The following is a 23027-nucleotide window of genomic DNA, read 5'->3' as shown; positions in this document are numbered from 1 at the left end:
TAAGGAAAAATTGAAGCACATGAGAAAATCGAAAGAGTCAGAAGCATAAATCTGAATTAGTAGGACATCTGAATTAACAAGTGTTAATTCAAAAAGATCCCCCCATTAAAAAGTTTTTGAAAGAAAATTTAAAAAAATAGATAGTTAGACCTGCAAGATAGATTTCTTCAAACAGTAAAACAAGCCAGGCGTGGTAGTGCATGCCTGTAATCCCAGCACTCAGGGAGGCAAAGGCAGGTGGATCTCTGAATTCAAGGCCAGCCTGGCCTACAAAGTGAGTCCAGGACATTCAAGACTACACAGAGAAACCCTCTCTGGAAAAAACAAAACAGAACCAAAGAGTAAAATAGCTTTAAAATGGCCACATGTTGCATTCAGCAATGTAAAGCATGATGTCACTACACAAGGATATACGTAAAGTTCACAACTAATGATGATAATCATACTATTAAAAATCACAATTGATACAAAACATGTGTCTATCAGGTTTTCTGTGATGCTGTCTACTCGTTCTTATATTTGAATGACAAGAGAAGTCAGAGTTGGTATAATCCCTTGAAAATGAGCCTGTTCCTTGTGTTTTTCCAAATGAATGAAACAAAGGAAGAACAGAAAAACAAGGCTAATGTGCTTTAAACAAAAGAATTCTCTGGGGCCATTGGAGTAGAAAACAGATCCATTAGAAAAACACAGTTTAAATTACTTCCCACTTACCTCTATCATCTTCTCCATGAACGCACATTTTAAAAAGAGAAAATTTACCATATTAAATTACTTGCTCAGGCATTTTGCAAGCTACCTTACTCTATAAAGAAGCCAAGTAAGTCATCACTCTGGCCCCACTATCACCCTCATCAAAACTCTCAATTCGTTCTTAGCCAAGTGCTGCTCCAGGAACCTAAAGATTTATAATTCTTTTAAAATATCACTAACTACTACAAAATAATGTTAGCAGTTCAGCCAGAAAAATTAAAAAATGTACAGGAGGGCCATTGAAATATTATGCCATCCAAGGATACAAATGAAGGAAAGGAAGGGCTCTGTCTCAACGAAATTGCTCATAAGTATTATACCTTTACCTATGCATTTCAGCCAATTTTAGCATAAAGACAATCATACGTATTATGGGATCAAAAATCTTTGCTTGAATCCTTCCTTTCTTGAAATTAAAAATCTCCATATTCACATGTTAGATTTTTCAGCACTATGTCACATCAAATCTTTCTCTGAAGAGTTTGATGTGTGGATGTCTGCCTGTACCCTCGATCAACTGCTGTCTATGAGCGTTGTAAACAGTCTTACATGAAACAATTTTCTATATCCTCTCACCCTTACTTATTTTATTTTATCTTTTGGATTATATGCCAACTACTGGATACTAAACAGTTTCCCTAAAACATGGAGCATTTCAAAAGGGAAATGTGAGGTACTGTGCAGACTCCCGTTTGGTACATTTCTAGAAAGAATAAATGACAAAATCCATTTGCCAAGAAACAAGGGATGGGGACTCTGTACAAAAAGGTAGACGGAATCTTGGCAAGCCATTCACAGAGTCATTGTTGATTTTAAAGAAAACTCTTGAGGAAGATAGTAACGTGAAATAATGTTAATGATAACTATAACAGTAAGACCAAATGCTTCCATTGGCCCTGTTATCCACTCTGTTATGCACTCTAACACTTTATATGAACTCATGCCCTACTCAAAATGATGCCTCACAGTGGATGCTATTCTCATTAACATTTCATGAATAAGGAAATGAATCTAGCAGTTTGGAAATTTGCCTAATATCACAAAGCTGATGTAGCATAAAGTCCAAGATTCATAGTCTTATTTTTGACCCTTTCACAACAAGCAAACATTAAGCTTCTCCGGCCATCTCTCTATCACTGAGACAGTGCAGGTGGTCCAATTCTCTGTTCTGAAACCCACAGTATCACTTATGAAAATCTGGGGGAAGGAGATCTATGCATAGGAACCATGCTGTTCTATTTAGTCTTCACCTTATACATCAGAAGATGGTACTTACTCCTGCTCAGTCCACCAAGAGAACCTGGATTCTATTAAGAATCATCATTCTAGTGAATTTCTCCAACTAATACTGATGAGAGCCTCGTATAAACTTCACAGTCAATAATGGAAAATAGGTTAAGATAACAAAAGGAAAAGAATTTTCAGAAAAAGAATTTTAGAAAAAATAGATTACAACTAGTTTAAAGTGAGGTTTAAGAAAATGTACACTTCTATTTTCCTCTCTAAGTTATCTCTATCACAAAAAAAGGGAAAAAAAGAATTTTTAGAAGTACAAAGAAAAGTTTAAGCACTGAGGTTCAGAGAGAGTAGAGAAAAATGTTCCTTTGAGGTTCTCTTAGCCCAAACAGGATATAGAGCTTCAAACTGGTGGTGGCTGGTGTTTATAGACAATGGTTCTCAAACTTCAGTAGATGCAGAAATTACTGGAGAATCCCTGTAGATCGCTACACCTCTACCTTCTAACCCAGCAACTTTGAACATTGCCATAAGAACTTTCAGTGTCTCAGGCTTCCCACTGATTTCAATGAGTTGCCTACAGGAAACATGCTATCTATCTATCTATCTATCTATCTATCTATCTATCTATCTATCTATCTACCATCTGCAATGGACCAGCGACTCACTAACAGGCAAATGTGGCAATTACATAGTACATCACACAATCTTGTGAGGCTGGCTGCCCCATATCCTACCTGTGTCAACATCCTTGGGACTGGGCTCTTCGTCAGGAAGCCTGGATGGTGGCCACGTGGATGGTTCTCTTCTGGGAAACTGCCCTTCACTGTAATCCATCGAATGCGTGGGTTGACTAACAGCAGCCCAGGTGTAAAGCTGATCTTGCTACATTTAAAAAGGTGTTTAAATGGAAATGTCATCAGTTCAATCATAAAAATAATCAGCTGCTTCATTACAAAACGTAAATAACAAAGCTATGTAGAGACACATGAAACATTAAAATGGTATTCTACAGTACTCAATATAGAGCCATTAAGATACCGATTGTCTCAAATTTCCCCAAACTTTTTTTTATTATTTATAGTAAAACCTGTATCTGTCAGATTAGAAGAAGAGATATTACATGCGTCTGGCACGAATTATGAGACACTGCAGATGCTGAGTTACACAGCTTCTTGAAATTGCATGTTTAATCCATCAGAATGTGGTGTGTCTTTATCATTGTCGGTTTGAGAAAGTCAGGCAGCCTTTCTCTCACTATCTACCAGGCACCATCGAACTCAAGCGATACTTCCTCTCAGTTTCACAATAAAAACCCACACAACAGAGTAAAAGCTGTAAAGAGAGCTGCTGATAGCACTGAATGCCTACATCTAAACTTCAAACCGACCTCAAGTGAACAACCTATAAATGCATCTCATGAAACCTTAACAAGTAAACCAAACTCGGTCCAGAATTAGCAGGAAAAGGGTACTAAAGGTCAAGAAAATATTTGAATATGATATACATGATTATGTGTAACAATACAGTTCTATGTACTGCATAAATAATTATAAACCTAGAAGAGAATGTTTTCAATAGGTAAGATTTGGAAAGTTGGATGACCCCAAGTAGGTGATATAGATACAGGTTGAGGAGTTGGCTCAGTGGGTAAAAGCATTTACTTCTGAGCATAAGTACTTGAGATTGAGCCCCAAAAGCTGTATGCCAAAAGGGAAGAGCGAACAGTGGCCAGTTGTCCTCTGGCCTCTGCACTTGTACCCCAGCACAGCATGCATGCACATGTACATAAACATACAAACACAATAAATGCAAAAATGAATATATAGTTGTACTCATGCATGTGGATCAACAAGATGAAAATGGTTCTTCAAAGACAAAACTGAAAAACCAATAGCCAACTCAAAGAAAGAGAAAGAACACAAATACAATGTGATCTCAAATAGGAAACATAACCCACAGCTTGGACATTACCAAGAATCATTGGACGTTACTGACAATACTATGCCAAGAAATTCTCTAGCTTAGAAGAAATGCAAATACCTGCCAGTACTGAGCCATGAAGGAGTATAAAACTTTCATAACCAGGGATGGATACCAAGAATAAATACATTTTCCATCAAGGAAAAGCGCAGAACCCCATGACTTCACTGCTGAAATGCATCAAATGCTTAACGACCCAATAAATTCTCCATAATTCCTACCAAAAAACAAACCAAACAAAAAAAAAAAAAAAAACAAACAAAGAAGCAGTATTTTCTAGCTCATTTCACAAGTGGAACAACATCAAAAACAGACAAGGACATCATGGCTAAGAACACAACATATTGCAGGGTTAAGAAGAATGTGCACACAGAAATATAGCTCATGGAGACTCACCCGTGCCACTCATGAAGCATATGTACAAAATGGAAGGAAGGGACAGAGTGACAATCAGTCACCTGAGGTTGTTGGTGACAAATGATACAATGACATTGGGGATTTAGAAGTAAGGATTGCTTCTTCTTTCAGGGACTGAATGGAGGATGAGTACTCTGGATCAGAAATGCGCTCACACAGTGTCTGGCTAAAACCTAGAGATTTTAAATAGGTGGATCAGACCTAGCCAAAGAGGGATGATGACAGTGATGGTGATGATGATGATGATGATGGTTGCGGTGGTGATGATGATGGTGCTGCTGCTGCTGATAATGTTTGCATGTGCATCTGTGTGTCTCTATGTCTCTGTTTATGTGTGCATGTGAATGCCCATGTGTATACACATGCATGTGGAGATTAGAGGGCACTATCAGGTGACCTCCTATATTGACCTCTACCTTATTTTCTGAGACAGAGCCTTGCCCTGGAAGCTCACTGACTGGGCTAGATGGCTCTGGGAAAACATTGTCTGTCTAAGATTATAGGCACATACTGCCATACCTAACTTTTTACATGGCAGCTGGGATCCAAATTCAGGATTGTGTAGCAGGCACGCCTTCCTGGCTGAGCCCTATACAGAATAGTAATGACCTCTGCATATCATGTTATCTTGATTCCCTGCATGGGTTTAATAAATAATGCCAAATACAGTAGGAATTCTATTCACTTACTAATTATTCTCATCCTACCTTCAAACAACCCTGATTTGAAGTTTGGGAGTTTTCTACTACAGTAATTTTAAAAGAAGTGAAAAAAAAAACACCATAATTCAGCATATAGCCATAGCAAAAGCAGAGTTCTCAAAGACATTTCTAAGGCGTCATTAACCTAATAACAGTTACCGCAAACACGAAGCACTTCCCACACACTATTTTATTCCACATACAATTTTAGTTCTCAGGAGGAAACCAAATACAAACAACTCTTTTCTGCCATATTCACTGGGGTATAATATTGTATGTGTGCATTGCTTCAGAAAAACCTTAATTTTCACTGCAGAAAAAATATGCTTTACCTAATTAAATAAGGTATACTATTGAGTGTATATCTACTATTATATAAATTCCTTTTACCATGCAAAGAAAAAATTTAAAGCTCATTTTCAGATTTCTACACATATAACTAAATAAAATTTAAATCTCTTTTATTATTATTTCATTCATGTGTGCGTGTGTGAGTCTGTGTATGCATATGTACACCTCTGTGTTCAGGTCCTTTCAGAGGCCAGGAAGGGGTGCTGAACCCCTGGAGCTGGGATTATAGGCACTGTGAGCCATCTTCAGTGAGAGCTAAGACGCCACATTCAGGCCCTATGGTAAAACAATAAGCACACGTAAGGTCTGAGCCATCTCTCTTTTCCCAAGTCTAAATGAATTGGGTTTCTAGCTGGAATGGTAGTGCGTCAATAGAATAGTTTCCTGGCAAGCATTAGTCCCGCACTATATCCCCAGAACTGCAAAAAGAAAAGCAAATCTTGCGTATGTGCACCTTGTTTTGCTCATGTCTTTTCCTGTGTATTACTTAGGCAGTTGATGTATATATCTATCAATCTAACATATCTCACTGTCTCTATATGATTCCCACTAATCAGCAGATGGATGAATTCCAAATTGCTGCTCCAAAATTGTGGTATCTTCTCTTAGAGGCAAATCCTAAGAGACGATTCCTACTTTATAGGAGGCCTGCCCACCACAAAGTGATTCGTGTCTCCTAACATCCCAGCTCTAGTCTTGCATCAGATAAACTAAAATCCCTACCATGAAGCGAAGTTGCTGTCTGTTTCAGAGACTAACACCAGCCTTACTGTCTCCCACATGGCTGCAGAAAAATAGCTGACGCAGCCTCACCTCCCTCCCTTATCCTTTTGAAACGCAGCATGAGCAACACAGGATGAACTAGAGAGAAACTGCTTTGCAGGTGCTCACAGCTTTGAACAAGTCATCATTTTTTTTAAATATTCTAAAATGAGTGTTTCCAAATTTGGAAAAGTTTGAAGACAGGTTTGGATATGCCTCAATATTTCACTCATCATGAGTCTCATTTCAGCAACTTACACATTTTTTTATGAGTCGAATTTTAGCCATTATTTAAAAGTTAGGGTATCTAATTGGGGTTAATCCATCAGTACCCAAATCAGCTTAGTGGTTTATTATGCTGATGATCTTTTTAAGATATTTTATTTACTTTCATTTGTATGTTTACGTGTGTGTGTTTGTGTGTGCATTTATGTCTGTGCATGTGAGTATAGTGCCTGCAGAGTTCAGAGGAAGGAGTATGATCCCCTAGGGCTGGAGTTATAGCCAACTGATTTTCGTTCTGGTAACCAAACTCAGGTTGTCTGCATGAATAGCAAGCACTTTTAACCACTGAGCAAGTCATCAGTCTTTCTAGGCACAGCTTTGAAGATATTTAAATGGACTAATTAATTATATACTGTTAGTCAAAATTATTAGGAATATGAATTAAGAAGAATGCTTACTCTATAAACTATTGCCCATCCGCCCTTCCACATTAGAAACCATGACCATTGATAGTTCTATACATCAAACTCTCAGTAAATTACCAAGAACAACCCTTTGCATGTTAGAACTCCCACTAAAATTCACTTTCTAGTCATCCCAGTGGCTTTGGGCTTTCAGACCAAGCACAAAGATTTCTCTATGGTTGCTATTCTCATTGTTCAATAGAGTCATAAAACTCATGAAATTTATATCTATATACATATTTAACATATGTATAACATATATATAATAAATATATCTTCATATATATATATGAAGAAAAACATTGAAATGACTTACAGTTTGCAGTCTAGCTAACCCAACCATGGCTAACTGTGAATGGAAGTTGCAAGAATCTAGTAGTTGCTCAGTCCCACAAGTCAGGGTATCTTATCTGATCTTTTGTGTATGCTGGAATCCCAAAGATGTAAGCTCCAATGCCGGGGAAGGAATGGATGTGTTAGCAAGATGAGGGCAAAGAGGCAAAGAACATCTTCTTTTTCGATTGTCTTTACATGGGTGTCCAGCAGAAGGTATGGCCCAGATCAACAGTATGTCATCCTGCCTCAGGATATGTATCAAAAGCCTGTGTCTTCTAGCCTCAAGATGCCGATGATCATAGTATTCAGATTTCCACTTCTGCACTGTAGTTTATTCCAGATACAATCAAACTGACAACCAAGAATATCTATCACAAATCCACTCCTTGTCAATTTGACATATAATCATATCTCCTTATGTCATGATTAATTTCCAAATAAAAGCAATAACTGGGTCATTATAGTATTTAAATAAAATATAATTATCCCACATATAATCACAGATGTGTTCATTATATATTTAACCAGGTCATAATTATACCTAACACGGTAAAACTATTCCTCATACAACCACAAACACATTATAAATTTAGAATAGATGGCAATGTCCCTTGGAGACATCCCTTTAATATCTCAAATATGATAACCATTAATGTACTGTTAATTGACGTTACATCTTATAACAAAGAAACTGAGAGAAAACACAAATATCTGTACACATACATTCTTAACAAAATACAACAGAAGCATTCAGGTCAATTATAATATTTGTTTCTGCAACTGGTCATATGGCCTTAGCTGCTATTTATGATACTAGCTTCTTCTACCACCCATTCTGTGTAGAGGAATTTTATCCAGCAACATAACTACTGTGGATCACATCCAAATATCTAAGCTGTGTGGTCCAGCTGGAATACAGACATGCTCCTAAGGCATACCTTTAATTCTTCTGGCTGGAAGACAGATATGCCTTTAACACACACCTTTAACCTCAAACAATGGTGTCTAATTGAGAGGCAGACAAAGTGAAGAATCAGAAAAAGATTTGACAGAATGAGTCAAATATAGGATAGGCCAACTCTCACAATAACAGACAGGAAAGAGAGGCTACTTAAGAGCACTACGGTGAGAGGGGAGGGAGCTGAGCTTGAAGAAGTCCAGTTGAGTGCAGTTGGGTTCCTGCAGTCAGTGAAGTTCAGTTCATAGGCCCATTGGGCAATGACAGCAATGTCTGGGGAAACAGACTAAATATCCACAAAAAGGATCGTACTATTGACTTGGTTACCGAACTGCTCCTCAGCTGAAGTTACCTTTGAGGAACATTTACATAGGACACAACTATCTTCACATACTTTACCAATTTGGAGGAATCTATCTGCATTCTCCCCCAGATGTCTTTCTCACCAATTTCCCAACCATGCTCTTTGGGAGTCCCTGACCATACAACCAATCCACTGGCGACAGCCCATGAATCGGTAAACAGCTCACACCTGTTTGTACATACATACAAACATGTATGACCATGTGTACCGCCCTAAGTTCTGCCCACTGTGAAAATTTCTCTACACCAGTATCTTTCAGTATTGTCCTCCATCAGGGAAACCTAACCACCCTTCATTCAAGGGGTTCTGGATCTGCAACATAGCTCGAGTCTGCCTTTTGCCATGACCCATTGTAGTCTTGCTCTCATTAGAGAAATGTTTTGCTTCTACAGGTCAAACAAAACAGCTGCAGCTGTCCACTTCCAAGTAGTGCTTGCATAACATGCAGAACCATCAGTAAACCAGGCCCTAGTCTTCTTTTCCTCAGTCAACCAATTAATGAAACTGCCAACAGATAGCATTGAAACAGGAGCAGAAATCATGGGCATTCGGGCAACTTCTTCATGTAACTTGCTGGTGCCTTTAGGGCATGCTTGGTCCTGATTGCATGTATATCACTTCCATTTGATCATAGATTGCTGTTCTGTGCATTCTACTTTATGACTTTGTAGGTTCAATAAAAACCCTGCTCATGATGGGAAGTTCAGGCCTCATGGTAACTTGGTGGCCCACTGTCAAATATTCAGCTGCCAAATTGCAGGCCAAGAGCTGTCTTTCAATGGGAGGATAGTCTGCAGATGATGGTAGAGCCTTGCTCCAAAATCCAAAAGGTCTCTTCTGTGAGTCACCTAGACGGACCTGCCAAAGGCTCCAAAGAGCATCCCTATCTGCTACTGACACTTCAAGTGCTGGTTAATATGGTCCAAGTGTTAGAGCAGCTTGGACCTATTGAAGAGCCTTCTCCTATTCCAGGCCCCACACAAAGATCCAACTTTCTGAGTCACTTATTATATGGGCCATAGTAACACAGCCAAGTGGGAAATATACTTCTCCAAAATCTAAACAGGCTCACTAAACATTGTACTTCTTTTAAATTGGTAGGAGGGGTCAGGTGTAAGAACTTATCCTTCACCTTAGAAGGAATGTCTGCATGCTCCACAATATTGGACTCCTAAGAAGTTCACTAAGGTAGAAACTCCTGGAACCTTGGTTGTATTTATTTCCCATCCTTTGATGTGTGTATGAGTTACCCATGAGTTCAAAGTGGTTGCTATTTCCTGCTTACTTGGTCCAATCAGCATAATGTCATCAATATAGTGTACCAATGTGATACTTTGTGGAAGAGACAGATGATCAAGAGCCCTTCTAAGTTATGACACAGGGCTGGAGAGTTATTATATCAGCTGGGTAAAACTGTAAAGGTCTACTGCTGGTCTTGCCCACTGAAAGCAAACTGCTTCTGGTGGTCCTTATGGACAGATACAGAGAAAAAGGCATTTTCGAGATCAATAGTTGCTTACTATGTACCAGGAGATGTGTTAATTTGTTCAAGTAAGGACACTACATACACTACATCGGGTATAGCAGCTGCAATTGGAGTTTCCATCTTGCTAAATTTTTGATAGTCAACTGTCATTCTCTAAGATCTATTCCTCTTCTGCACTGGCCAGTTAAGACAGTTAAAAGGAGATGTGGTGGGAACCACCACTCCTGCATATTTCAAGGCCTTGATGACAGCACTAATTCCTGCAGTTCTGCCAGGGATATGACACTATTTTTGATTCACTATTTTCTTTGGCAGAGGCAACTCTAAAAGGCTTCTATTTAGTCTTTTCAACACTAATAGACCTCTTTGCGGAAGTCAGGGAGCCAATGTGTGAATTCTGCCAACTTCTAAGTATGTCTATTCCAATTTTAGATTATGGAAACTAGGGAAATAACTGCAGTATGAGTTCGGGGACCCACTGGGCCTACTGTGAATCAGACTTCAGCTAAAACTCCATTAATCACCTGGCCTCTGTAAGCCCCTATTTTAACTGGAGGGCCACAATGTTTCTTGGGATCTCCAGGAACCATTGTCAGAGCAGAACCAGTATGCCAATAGACCCCAGATAGTCTGACTGTTTTCTTCCCCACAGGATATAGTTACCCTTATAAAAGGACATAGGTCCCCCTGGGGAAGAATTGGAAAAAGACTAACTGTAAAATATTTAGGTGTCTTATCAAAGTCCTCCATCAGGGAAACCTAACCACCCTTCATTCAAGGGGTTCTGGATCTGCAACATAGCTCAAGTCTGACTCAATGGCCAAGATTGCCTTTTGCCATGACCCACTGTAGTCTTGCTTTCATTTGTTTGAGAAATGTTTTGCTTCTACAGGTCAAGCAAAACTTTTTATCTATTTCATGCCTACAAACACCATGGTTAATTAGCCAGTACCAAAGAACCATACATAGGTGTCATGCCACTATTAAAATTCATCTTGCCTATGAGAACCATTAAAGGGTCAGGTCATTATGAACAATGCTTTGTCTATGTTGCCCATTATGATAACTACAATCACCTTGCCTTTGGTGGTTCAATGCTGACACCTAGCCCTTGCCTTTTTGGGGCATAGTCAAACCCATTGCATTGCATCCATCTAATTGAGCAGCAGTATCTCCAACCCTAAGATCTGGCAGAAGGAAAAGGGTGACAACAAAACTCTTTAAATGTGCTGTCCCTCTCACCATTTTGCACCATATAGAATTAGTGAAGGGCATGTCTTCTGGGCCTTCCCATTGCTGAGAATTAGGCTTTATACACATACCCTCTCTAGCACAGCGTTTCCTAAGCCTTAAAATACCTTCATTGACAGTAAGCCAAAGGATATCAGGAATCTCCAATTCCTTTTTCAGTAGGCTATCTTTTGATAAACTGCTCAGCCTACCATTAAAACAAACATTTGACACCTTTTTTTTTTTTAAACTGTGCGAGCGTCTATATTATAGCTAGAATCTCTACTCAGGCTGATCCAGTTTTATATTCCTTTATACCTCACCCTTGAAATCCATTCCTACACATACTCGACAAACTTCTGCTTGAATACATTAGCAAACTCATTAAGCTCTTTAGTAGCGTAGCACACCTCCTCATGGACTACAATTTCTACCTCCCTTCTAGGAGCCTGCTTTGCCTTGAGTCTGGCTAAAGGTCTAGAGGCAACTATTGGTGGGCCTTGAGGTATTGTCTTGCTTGGTATTTTCTTCAGAGAAAGTCACTCCTGGTTTAGCAGACAATGAAGGGTTAATTTCTCAGTGAAAGGCTAAAAGGATATATTTCAAGGGGAGGGGGGCTGAGGGTACCACTTCCTCGGGTGAGATAAATCCTGTGTAATCTGAGGACTCAGAGTTCTCTCTCAGCTTCAGTAGGGTCCTCCTACACATCCCATCCCACCGTACAGGATCGCATTCTTTGCCAATTAGTGCTCTTACTAACTGCTGACACCTTCTGAGGATGAGAATGGGATTTTCACTGTAAATACGCTCTGTAAATATTCCTGGGGCCAGAGAGATGGCTCAGCTTTTAAGAGTGCTCGCTGCTCATCCAGAAGACATGGGTTTGGTTCCCAGCACCCATACTGAGTGGCCCATAACCACCTGTATCTTCAGCTCTGGGGGATACAATACTCTAGTCTATACAGGCACCACACATGGCATACGCACAGAGACAGAGAGACACTGGCAAGTACACATACACATAAACATAAGTACTTTTTTTTTTTTTTTAGTCAAAAAATTTTGCTTTTTTCCCCCCAACAAACTGTTGTAATGATGAAGAGTCAGGTTCAACATTATGAATTCTGTGGAAACACATGTCTGGACATCTCAGTAACACAGTTTCTAGATTAAGTGATTGAAGGTGGGGAAGACACTCCCTGAATGTGGACAGCATCACTCCATGGGAGAGAACTGAATCGCTGAATAAAAAGGTAAAAGCAAGTCTAGCACCAGTGTTGACCAGCTTCTTCACAACCTCTGCCTCCATGACGAGTTGTTTTCCCAAACCCTGATCCAAAACTCTTCCTTAGCTGCCTTTGTCTGACATTTTATCACAGTAACCAGAAAAGTAACTGACACTCCTAGAATCTTCCACTTGACCTGCAAACGCAGAAGCAAAGGTTCATCCTTCTATAGCAGCCCATGCTTGTTCCACATCATAGTCACAGCACACAGCACTTCATAGCATCTGCTGTTATTCCACTTTGGGAACCATCTCTCTCCTCCCACACACCGGAATATAAGCTGTCCCTGGACTGTCTGAAACGGATAGGCCCTGTGGAGATGTCCATCCAGTGTAGCTTCTTTTACTCGTTGTTAGCTTGATCATGATTAACAGAAAGTGTGTGAATCTCAACCAAGAAACATTTGGGTTAAAATGATGTTTCTGTGTTCTTCTGGAAACCTAGATGTAAAAATCATACCTTCAGTGCATATTAAAAACAGCAATAAATACAGTTAGTTTTAAGAGAATGTTTTGTGACCGGAGTGGGATAAAATGATATCATACACGAACTTTGCCCACAAGAAATCCTGGACATGCGTATATGAAAAGAAGAAAAAATGATGAAGATGACTCAAGGCCCTGAGTGCGGGACACTGAACCAGTACCTTCAGAATCACACTAAGAAAAACCACAAACTTCCCATCAAACTGATGAGGAGGAATACAGGGCCATAGACAAAAGCTGAGTTGCCTACTTTTTAAATAGTCAGCATACCCCATGGCAAGTTGGGTATGAGCTGGGCATCATGACACAAGTGTGTTAAGGTAAGAGGGATTTAGCCCAGTGTAACAGAGATTCCCATTCTAAAAGAAAATGTCTTTGTCCCTGGCTAGATAGAGAATAAACACATCTATGATAAAAAAAAAGATCAGAGGGGGGCCAAATAGTTTTTTATAGTCTATCTTTCGTCACTGGTTATTTTAAATTCTGTTATGAGATGCTGTATCCTCCATCAATCCATCGCCTTTTGTACCTGAAGAATTAGTGTGTTTACCAGGTACCCCAGTCATCCCAACAAGAAGCTGGACTCCAAAACTTGGGAGAAAGAAACATTCTTCTATCCCATGTATCAGAGCACAGACTTTTGTTCCCTGTGAACAAACGCCTGACAAGCAGTTTAAGGGGGAAAAGGCTTATGTGGGCTCATGGTTCAGAGGCGGTAGTCCATCATGATGGCTCAGGCACAGAGCCAGCGTGGATGCTATCTGTGAGTCTGCCTGCTCATGTCTGGACTATGAGGAAACAAAGCTTGAGGCAGAGGAGAGGCCAGTCTATACTCTTCAAGCCCCATGTGCACAGCCCTACACGTGTCAGCTGGAGCCCATGTCCAGAAGATTCTACAGCTTCTCAAGACAGCACCCCCAGGAGGAACAAGTGTTCAAACACAGGAGTCTGTGGGGACATTCCCCATTCAAGCCATTAATGGTGTTTTGTTGTTTTGTTGTTTTGTTTTTCCCAAGTGAAGCCATGAACAGCACCTCTCCACCCCAGTCCTATCAGCACCCAGAGTTCTGAGGCAACTTGAGCAACATGGGGAGAGCGTAGCTCATCGATTCTAAATTCGCCGGCACATAAAGGAGAACGGCACACAGAGAAACGGGAATGATGAACTGAGCAGTTTCAGCCAAAACTAGGGGGAGAGATTCTCAAATCTCTGTCTCCATCTTCCTCATAATGATGTAACAAATTGTAGAAAGGAAGAAGCACAAGCCAGGAAATAAGCATGGGGAAACAAAACCTTCCTTCAGTTTTCAGGCTGCAGAAACAATGACTACCAAGGAACTGTAATTTCCCTCTGAGCCTCATGCTGAAAGAAGGGAAACATTGACTCTCAGGTGCTATGGGTGGGTGGTGGGGAGTTGCCTCCCAGGAAGAAATTTCACAGAATTTTGACGTGTTAGACCATCTTATAGGACCATCAGGCTCATGAGGGTCGGTGGTGGGCAGGACCACACCTAGACTATGATACTGCTTAGTCATGCAAATGTAATGCCATCTAAGTTCTTCTTCTGGTTAGTTTTTCTTCTCCCAATGTGGCCACATTTAATAAATTCCTGTTCAGGACAAGTGACAACGGCTGAACCTACTGTATTAGTGATGTCAAAGTCTGGGCTTATACCCTAAAAGCTCTAGTTAACAGAGCCAGTCTTTCTGTCCTCAACATTCTTGCAAAAGCAACGAATATATGAAATTCTGTAACAGACAATTTTCTTTTTTTTATTTATTTACTTTTTTTATTAATCACAGTTTATTCACTTTGTATCTCAGTTGTAATCCCTTCCTTCGTCCTCTCCCAATCTCACCTTTCCTCCCTCATCTCCTCCCATGCCCCTCCCCAAGACAATTACCCTTTTTTAAATCAAATCACAAAGGCTATTTTTAAACTATGTACAGTAAAAACAATCAGGAAACAATCATAAAAGCAAAAGGCAAGACTCACATACATAATGCCTAGACCATGATGTTATATAGTTTTATGAATAAAGAGTATAAAATAGAATTATATAAATTAACTATTATAATAAATTATATTACAGGATTATTGCTATGTTTAGACTATACAGTCATGTATCAGTGTTGACATTATACTTTTATAGAATGCTTATATCAGTGCTTTGAACATTCATAGAATAATATGCCAGCATAGTGTATAAATGTGTTATGGGGGGATACAAAGTGAACAAAGTGTAATTAACAAAATAAAATAAAATATGTTACTAAACATAATTTACCTCTATAGCTGGCATCAATGGAAAAGTAACACTGCCTGAAGATCCACATAGAACCCTCACGTCTGTGCATATGTCTCTAAGGATTCTCAACTGATGTGTAAATCAGAATGACACACTTTATTTTTCTATGTTTGTTCATTTTTTTCTTCTTTTTGATGTGGTTGAAGCTGAACATTTATAGTTATAAAGATAGCATGACAAATGTGTGAAAATGAATCTCTGAGGAAAGCTCCTAACTATTCAAATAAAGTTTCTAGGACTTGAAAGTAATAAGAACAACAATGAATAGTCATTCTTGAGCTCTCAATTGGAAATAATTAATCTAGAACATCAGATTTCTTTTATGTACTTTTTCACAAACAGCTACATCTATAACCACTGAAATGTGTATGATTAGATGCAATGAATAGTTTTTTACAGTAGCAAAACATTGAATGAAAAGAAATAGTGCACATTAGCAAAACATTTAGTGTTCATTAATGTTGTTTTAAGTAAATGAGTGAAGATGATATAGGAACAAACAATTTTCTTAAGCAAAGGAAATGCTATAGGAAACTGCATTCACGATTTTCTAAGACATGTGCCCTCCAAATGCAGTCTTCACACTCCAGCTGACATTTCTCAAAGGTGTGAGCTGAAGATGAGGTTTAAGAATTTGCTCAAGATAACATGTAGGAAACAGAAGTAGTGCATACATTAATGCTAACTGTTAGACCTCTTCATAAGAAAGGAAAAACCCTAAAATTCAAACTTCGCATTAAAGCTTGTCAGTGACTATTTATAGCACAGGAAGCAAGCTGCAACTGAGATTAAGAACTGTGAGAACTGCTACTTATAGAACAGACTCCAGAATGGGTACTAAGATCAGGAGTGATCTCAGTAGTTGGGAGAAACCTAGCACTGTATGACTAGTTATCATCACAGGGTAAAAACAAGATAATCCCTCACATGCAAGTATTTCACTTATAGAGCTCCAATATAACTTGATAGAATAAAACAGAAACTCAGAGCTAGTTCTTTCTAAATCAACACTTAAACAGAGTGCAAAGTTGTAGAATTTATCCATACCCTACCAGAGCGGTGGACAGTTAGTTGGATCATGTTTTGTTTGTTTGTTTGTTTTGACCTTATCCTGTTCTGAGGCAAGCTCCTCTTAGAACTTGTCCCTTGGCCTTCAAACAGACTTCTGAAACCCTAACACATTGGTATGCGCAGCCTGTAGCAATTATCCTGAAAGACTCTCAAAGACTACTGCAAATCAGGCATTGCAGAGTTTAACAGCCTGAGACCCAGTCACCTCTCTGCTAATCATTACAACCAGTCTCCTTCCCCCCAAAAGAAACTCAGCCACACCTCCCACAGGTGTCCTAAGGCTCAGGTAAAGCACGAAGCTATGTAAGAGCTCCAGGAGTCTTTTTTTTTACAGTCACTAAAAGAGTCATCCATGATGGGTTAACTTTACTAGTGAGGTCATAGTCCTTAGCAAAGGAGTTTAAAAACAGTGTCAATTCTGGAGCCAGAATGCTAAAGAACACATTACAGCATTCAGAAAGTTGAGGTAGGGGATCGAGGGACTGAGTTTTAGTTCAGCCCAGGCTTCAATAGCAAGACTCAAGCAAACAAACAAACAAAAAAACAAACATCCTATTGTGGGACTCCAAACTCTTTTGATGTACTTTACTTTGAAATTATAATTAAATGCCAATGTAACCCTTGTTAAAACTTGACCCAATGGGGCTGTAAACAAGATGTGCCTCTCTTAGGTATTTTGCTTGGCCTTTCCTTTGTAAAACTGCCCATCTTAGTTCCAGCTGACTTGATACGGGATTGGTGAGGGACTTATTGTGTATCAGTCAGGGATCTCTCTAGAATCATAGAAATTATGGAATGAATCTCTCTCTGCATGTCTCTGTCATATATATGTATGTATGAGAGAAGTTAGTTGCTGGAATGAGTTACAGGCTGCAGTCCAACTAGCCAAACAATAGCTAGCTATGAATGGAAAGTCTAAGAACCTAGTATCTACTGAGTCCCACAAGACTGGATGTCTCAGCTAGTCTTCTATATATACTGGAATCCCGCAGAGATAGGCTCTAATGAAGTGGATGTGTTAGGAAGGAAAGGGTAAGCTGGCAAAGATCAAAGTCTTCTTTCTCCATGTCCTTCTACAGGCTTAAAACAGAAGGTATGGCCTAAATTAAAGGTGTGTCTTCTCTCTTCAAGATCTAGATTAAATGCTCCTGTCCTCCTGATTCAAGATGCAATTCACAGGTGTGTTCTCCAGTTCTGGTCTGTGCTTCATTCCAGATACAGTCACATTGACAACCAAGAATAGCCATTACGTATGGCTGCTCATTTTATTCCTGAGTATGGAAGAAATGAGCCAGCGCCCATCTGTACTGTTGTTGAGTACATTTAATGGATGGTTAGCCTCAAAGTTTGCCTTGTAGCCCACTCTATGTGTGAGCATCAGTGACCTGTACAGCCGTGTGGTTCCTCAGAAAAGAAAAGTACTGCAGTGCAGGTCAATCCTTTAGCAAATTCAACTTGATTAAAAACTTGTCTCATTTGAAAGGAAGGCATGTTAGTTTAACATGCCAAGAAACACTGGTGGAGAAACCCCTTTGAAAAAGGGGGTCTTTCTCAACATTATCATTTATACACATTCAAATTAATTCCCTAGTGTTGCTGTAACCTTTAACAATTATCCTTGTTTTGTTCTGTAAATGGCAATGAAAACAACAAATGTTATTATCTTGGGAAATAGTTAAAGCTTCATTTCTCTCCAATTTTACAAAGTTGTTCAAGTATTTTATTAAAAAAAATGAAAGCTGTAATTTTCTAGTAAATTTCACAGTAGAAAAATTTTAAAATGTCTCCCAACAGCTTTGTAATTAGAAATGAACAACACTGAGAATTTCCTTGCAGAATTTGAAATGACCAGCAGAGGGCAAAGCTACTCCCTGTGCATGAAATGTGGAAATGTCCAAACTGAAGCCCAGCTCTATTTTTGACTGAAATTTAGCACCTCGGTTGCCACATCGGAGAGCTTAGAGATCAGCCAAAGAAACAACTTTCAATTTAATACTCTTTCCAGCACAAACTGCAGATATAAGAATGAGCAATGCAAAAATATGCACAAAATAAAGAAATGGAATAATATAATATTAATTGCCTCTTTCTCATTTTTATGCATGCTGATAGATACACCTAAATCACTTCAACTCAAGTCATAATTTGTATATATGATGCAAGACTTAAAAATATGTGAAATGTATAATTACATATATATGTATTTATTCATTATGTAAAATTCTTAATCTAGAATATATATTCTATAGACATGGTTATCACAAAGGCCTTTAATTTTTTTTAGGAATGTTTGAATGTTTGATACCATTTTTAACATTCCCAAACTTTATTACTTACGATGCTTTGCATTTCAAAAGTACATTTCAAAGAGGTGTGGCAACACAGAAAAAAGAAAAAAAAATTTAGGAAAAGTCCAGGATTAAGTCCAAGAGCACAGTATATACTGAACAGAAATAAACATGGTCTTTATTTTTTTTTAAGAGATAGGGTTTTTACTCAGTTACATTTCCAAGTTTGAATACCTGTTTTTTATATTTCAAGTAGTTGTTTTTGAAATATGAAAGAGTCATGGAGTTTAGCTCAGTCAGCAGAGCTTGACTAGTGTGCACAAAGCCCTGAATCTGATCCCCAGTAACACATAAGGCAGGCCTACAGGCTCACACCTGCAAGCTCAGCACTTGAGGCAGAAGGAGGAGGATCAGGAGTTCAAGATCATCCTTAGCTACATAGCAAGTTCCAGGTCAGCCTGGACTCTATGAGACCTTGTCTCAAAAAAATAAAAGTAAACAAAATAATCATTAAGAAATAACAGGGGGGGTGGAGAGAAAAGAAAAATGAAAGAGTTAAATAGAAAGTTTTTATAAGTAATAAAAGGTGGTATTAATTCCACTGAAGATTTGATGATCCCAGAGCTCAGTTTCTTTTTCTCTCCCTCCCTCTCCTCCACCTCTCCCCTTTCTCTTCTCTTTCACCCCACTCCCGCTGCTGAGAAGTTTCTCAATTATACACAAGAAGTTAACCAAAATTAACGAAGTAGAAATGTTCCATCATTAGACTTAATCCTAGCACAGCATCTCATCATTTGAACATAACCCTTGAGAATTCAAAGGGAGGCCTCCTCTGAGTTAAAAGGAAAAGGGCCAAGAACAGCTTCTATGTCTAAATAATAACTCCTCTCTATGGGACATGTTTTCTCCCAGGGTGCAGTTTTCCCAAACCTGTGTGATCAAAGAGCCCCCTTAACCACCCTCAAAGATGTTCTATGCTTTGTTTGTTGTTGTTGCTTTTTTTCCCTAAAGGGGAGCCCAGTAATCAGCATTTTAGAAAGCTCCCAGGGGCACAGAAACTAGGAAGAGGAGGCTACAGGCCTGGCAAGAGGCAGCAAGGGAATCATTGAGGGCCAGAAACAAAGCTTGGGTAATCCCACAGTTAAAACATGCCCACCACAGCAAACAAGGCCCTTTACTATTTGTTTCAAAATCAATCGCGTGAAGTTCTGGGTGAATGTCAGTAGCAGAGCCCTTGACAAAACCAGCACAAAGTCCAGGTTTTCCCTCGCAATGGCACAGAGAGAAGGGAGTGGGGGAGATATTCATTTAGAGAGAAGAAAAGATTGAAGAGAACAAGAGTAGCAGCATGGAAACTAATGAGAGACTTTTGCGTAGGCTCTGGCCCAAGACAAAGGTGATTCAGACCAAGAGGATCGGCAGCGAAGGGAAGAGAAGCCAGCAGTGTGGTTATGGGGAGTGAAATGTGGAGGACAACAGCTTCGAGAGCTGAAATTAGATGTCTGCCGTTTCCAAAACTGTGCGATTCTGGACAAGCCATTCGTCCACTCTAAGCTTCAGTCTCCACACCAAAAGGTGAAATTAGATTAAAATCAAATTGCTATCAACTAATCAAAGCACAGCCAAAAATATGCATCCTCTGTAAGTGCTGAGGTTCATGACATAAAAAATAAGAAACGAAAATCCCTGTTCTCTACCCTTTTTCAGCTTTGCCACCTGCACCAAACACACTCAGATTCATCCATCTTCATTCGCCAACCATCTTCTCACCTTCCACCTCACCAAGTAAGTACCACCCACCACCAGCACTTCATAGTCCATCTCCAAACGGTCTTAAAAAATGATAATTTCAAGGGCATATCATCTGGAAGCCATCAGAAACAAACAAACAAACAAAAAAACAAAAAGAAAAAAAAACAGCACTGTAAACATATCAGATGGATATCCAGCAACTCAGAAGTACATACATAAATTTCTCAAAACAGCTTAAATTAAGACTAGCCTTTAAAATTACTAAATAACAAATAAAACATTCTATTCCCCAGTATATGCTTTATTTATTTATTTATTTTTATTAGTTACACTTTATTCACTTTGCATTCCCCCATAAACCCCTTCTTCCTCCCCTCCCAATCCCACCCTCCCTCCCTCTTCTTCACGCATGCCCCTCCCCAAGTCCACTGATAGGGGAGGTCCCCCTCTCCTTCCTTCTGATCTTAGTCTATCAGATCTCATCAGGAGTGGCTGCGTTGTCATCTTCTGTGGCCTGGTAAGGCTGCTCCCCCCGCAGGGGGAGGTGATCAAAGAGCAGGCCAATCAGATTGTGTCAGAGGCAGTCCTTCTTCCCATTGTGGAGATGACCTAGGACCCCTGCACAGTATATGCTTTTAAAAATTACTTTGGCCTAGGGACACATGTCAGTGATAGAGAGCATGCCAGCATACACAGAGGCCTGGGTTTGACCCCCCAGTACTAGGCAATTCTTACATGGGGGCAAGAGTGACCCCTCAAATACCCACAGGGTCTGGGTCTCAGAGCCTCTTCTCCTCCCACTCCCACCCACCCTTCGACAGTGATAAGGATTGTACCAAAGGCTGTAGACACACTCAACAAGTGCTCTACCACTGAGCTACAGCCCAGTCTAAAAGCACATCTTTCAATAGCAACATGAGCCACACCTGTCATAGTTATAAACTTTGCGACTCATGAGGGACAAATATATTAAAATATATATTTTTTAAGGTTTGAAACTCGGGATTTCTGTTTCAGTACATAGTGTGGTTGCTGCTACAGTGAATCTGAAAATCACTTGCATTTAAGGGGAAGGAGGAGTGGGGGGAGAGGAATATAAGGGTGGGACTGGGTAGACAGGAGGAAGGTGGGACTGTGATCAGTATGTAAAGTAAATAAGTAAATTTTTAAAAATAATTATAAAAGTAAAATAAAGTAGAATACTAAAAAAAAAAAAAAAAAATGGTTTCCTCCTCAGCATCCTGAGACCACAGGTATTGGACTTTGCTCAGAAGTTTCTTTATCTGGTTATCTTCAGTATTATCATATATTTGCTAAAACATGAGGTAGTTTTCAGTTTCAGAATTGTTCAGTCCATTATAATCCCAGCTCTGTGAATATCTGGTTGTGAATGGGCAACTCGTAAAATAAAGATTTTCCTCTGCTCACAATGCTAGGTGAGTCAGCAGAACCTCAAGGACAGCCCAATGGCTTTGCAAGAAGTATCAGAAAACAGTGGCCACACTGGACCCCAGTATTCCTAATCAAGGCTCCAATTCAAGCTGTTTCTGCCTCACTGACATGGACCCAAAGTTCTCTGCATCAGCTGACCCCCAAATCTAGCCCTTCAGTCCTGGATCAAAACTACCCTCTTGGGCAGCTTTTCCAAGAAGAACCAGAGATAGTAGAATTGCAAAAGGACACAAAAACTGGCAGCAGAATGACCTTAAAGCTCTTGGCCTTATTTGGAGTTTGGCTTTGGTAAACTGAATTGCCAGGGCTGAGTATTCCAACACAACTTCAGAGGACTTCCATCAGAAGTCCCGTGGAGCACCCTTCTTCAATATGCTGCATGGATAAGACGGTTTCTTGCCCTGAGAGTAAGTATTTACGCAGAACTAAAGTTGAGCCTCAGAAACTTTACAAGTTCCTCATTTCGTACTATGTCTGCTTTCACAAACACAATTTAATGATGTCACTGAAGTATCATTTCATCATAGCCAAGTAGCAGCTGCCTTCCTTTCGCACGGAGATTTCTCAGGGTACTGATGTAACCCCAACCTCCACTCATCTTAGGTTGTTGCTTATCTTTGAAGCTCTAATGTTTTCTTAGAAGCACCCGTGATGAATCACATGGGCCGTAAATTAATGATAACGGAGGAAGGTTAAAATCTGTTTCAAATGAAAGGAACTTCCCTCTCCTAATGGCACGAATTATAGGGCAAAAGATTCTGGTTCTCTAAACCCATTTCCACCACTGGAAGTTATTCCCACTTTCAAAATTTGAATATCCTCATTGGACAGCTTAAGAAAATTGGGCTAAGATACTTGCCAAACTTCTCTTCAATTTTGATAGTTTATGACTGCACCACAGAATTGAAAATTAATCATTTACTGTGTAGACAAATGTCTTTAAAACAGAAAATTCCGTACTGTTCCTTGAGAGAGCCGATAGTATGGACAGGGCAATACCACAAGTTAAAAACATTTGTGCATGAACCAGGCTGGTATCAAAGCAGATGCTGAGACTCATAGCCAAACTTTGGGCAGAGAGCAGGGAATCTTATGAAAGAAGGAGGAGATAGAAAGAC

The 23027-nt window shown here is 39.5% G+C and overlaps 1 protein-coding gene across 1 annotated transcript in view; it reads right to left on the bottom strand.

Moving 5' to 3' along the window:
- Window positions 1–23027, bottom strand: part of Fmn2 (formin 2) — a 312755-nt gene that overhangs the window by 243518 nt on the left and 46210 nt on the right. Inside the window, exon 3 of the mRNA XM_060364725.1 lies at window positions 2727–2874. Within this exon, the coding sequence (XP_060220708.1) occupies window positions 2727–2874 (148 nt within the window). The remainder of the gene's footprint in view (window positions 1–2726; window positions 2875–23027) is intronic.

This window comes from Meriones unguiculatus, chromosome 11 (genome assembly GCF_030254825.1).
Source record: "Meriones unguiculatus strain TT.TT164.6M chromosome 11, Bangor_MerUng_6.1, whole genome shotgun sequence".
Taxonomy (NCBI): Eukaryota; Metazoa; Chordata; class Mammalia; order Rodentia; family Muridae; genus Meriones; species Meriones unguiculatus.
The sequence above is the reverse complement of the archived record's forward strand: the minus strand, read 5'-3'. Positions and strand labels throughout refer to the sequence as shown.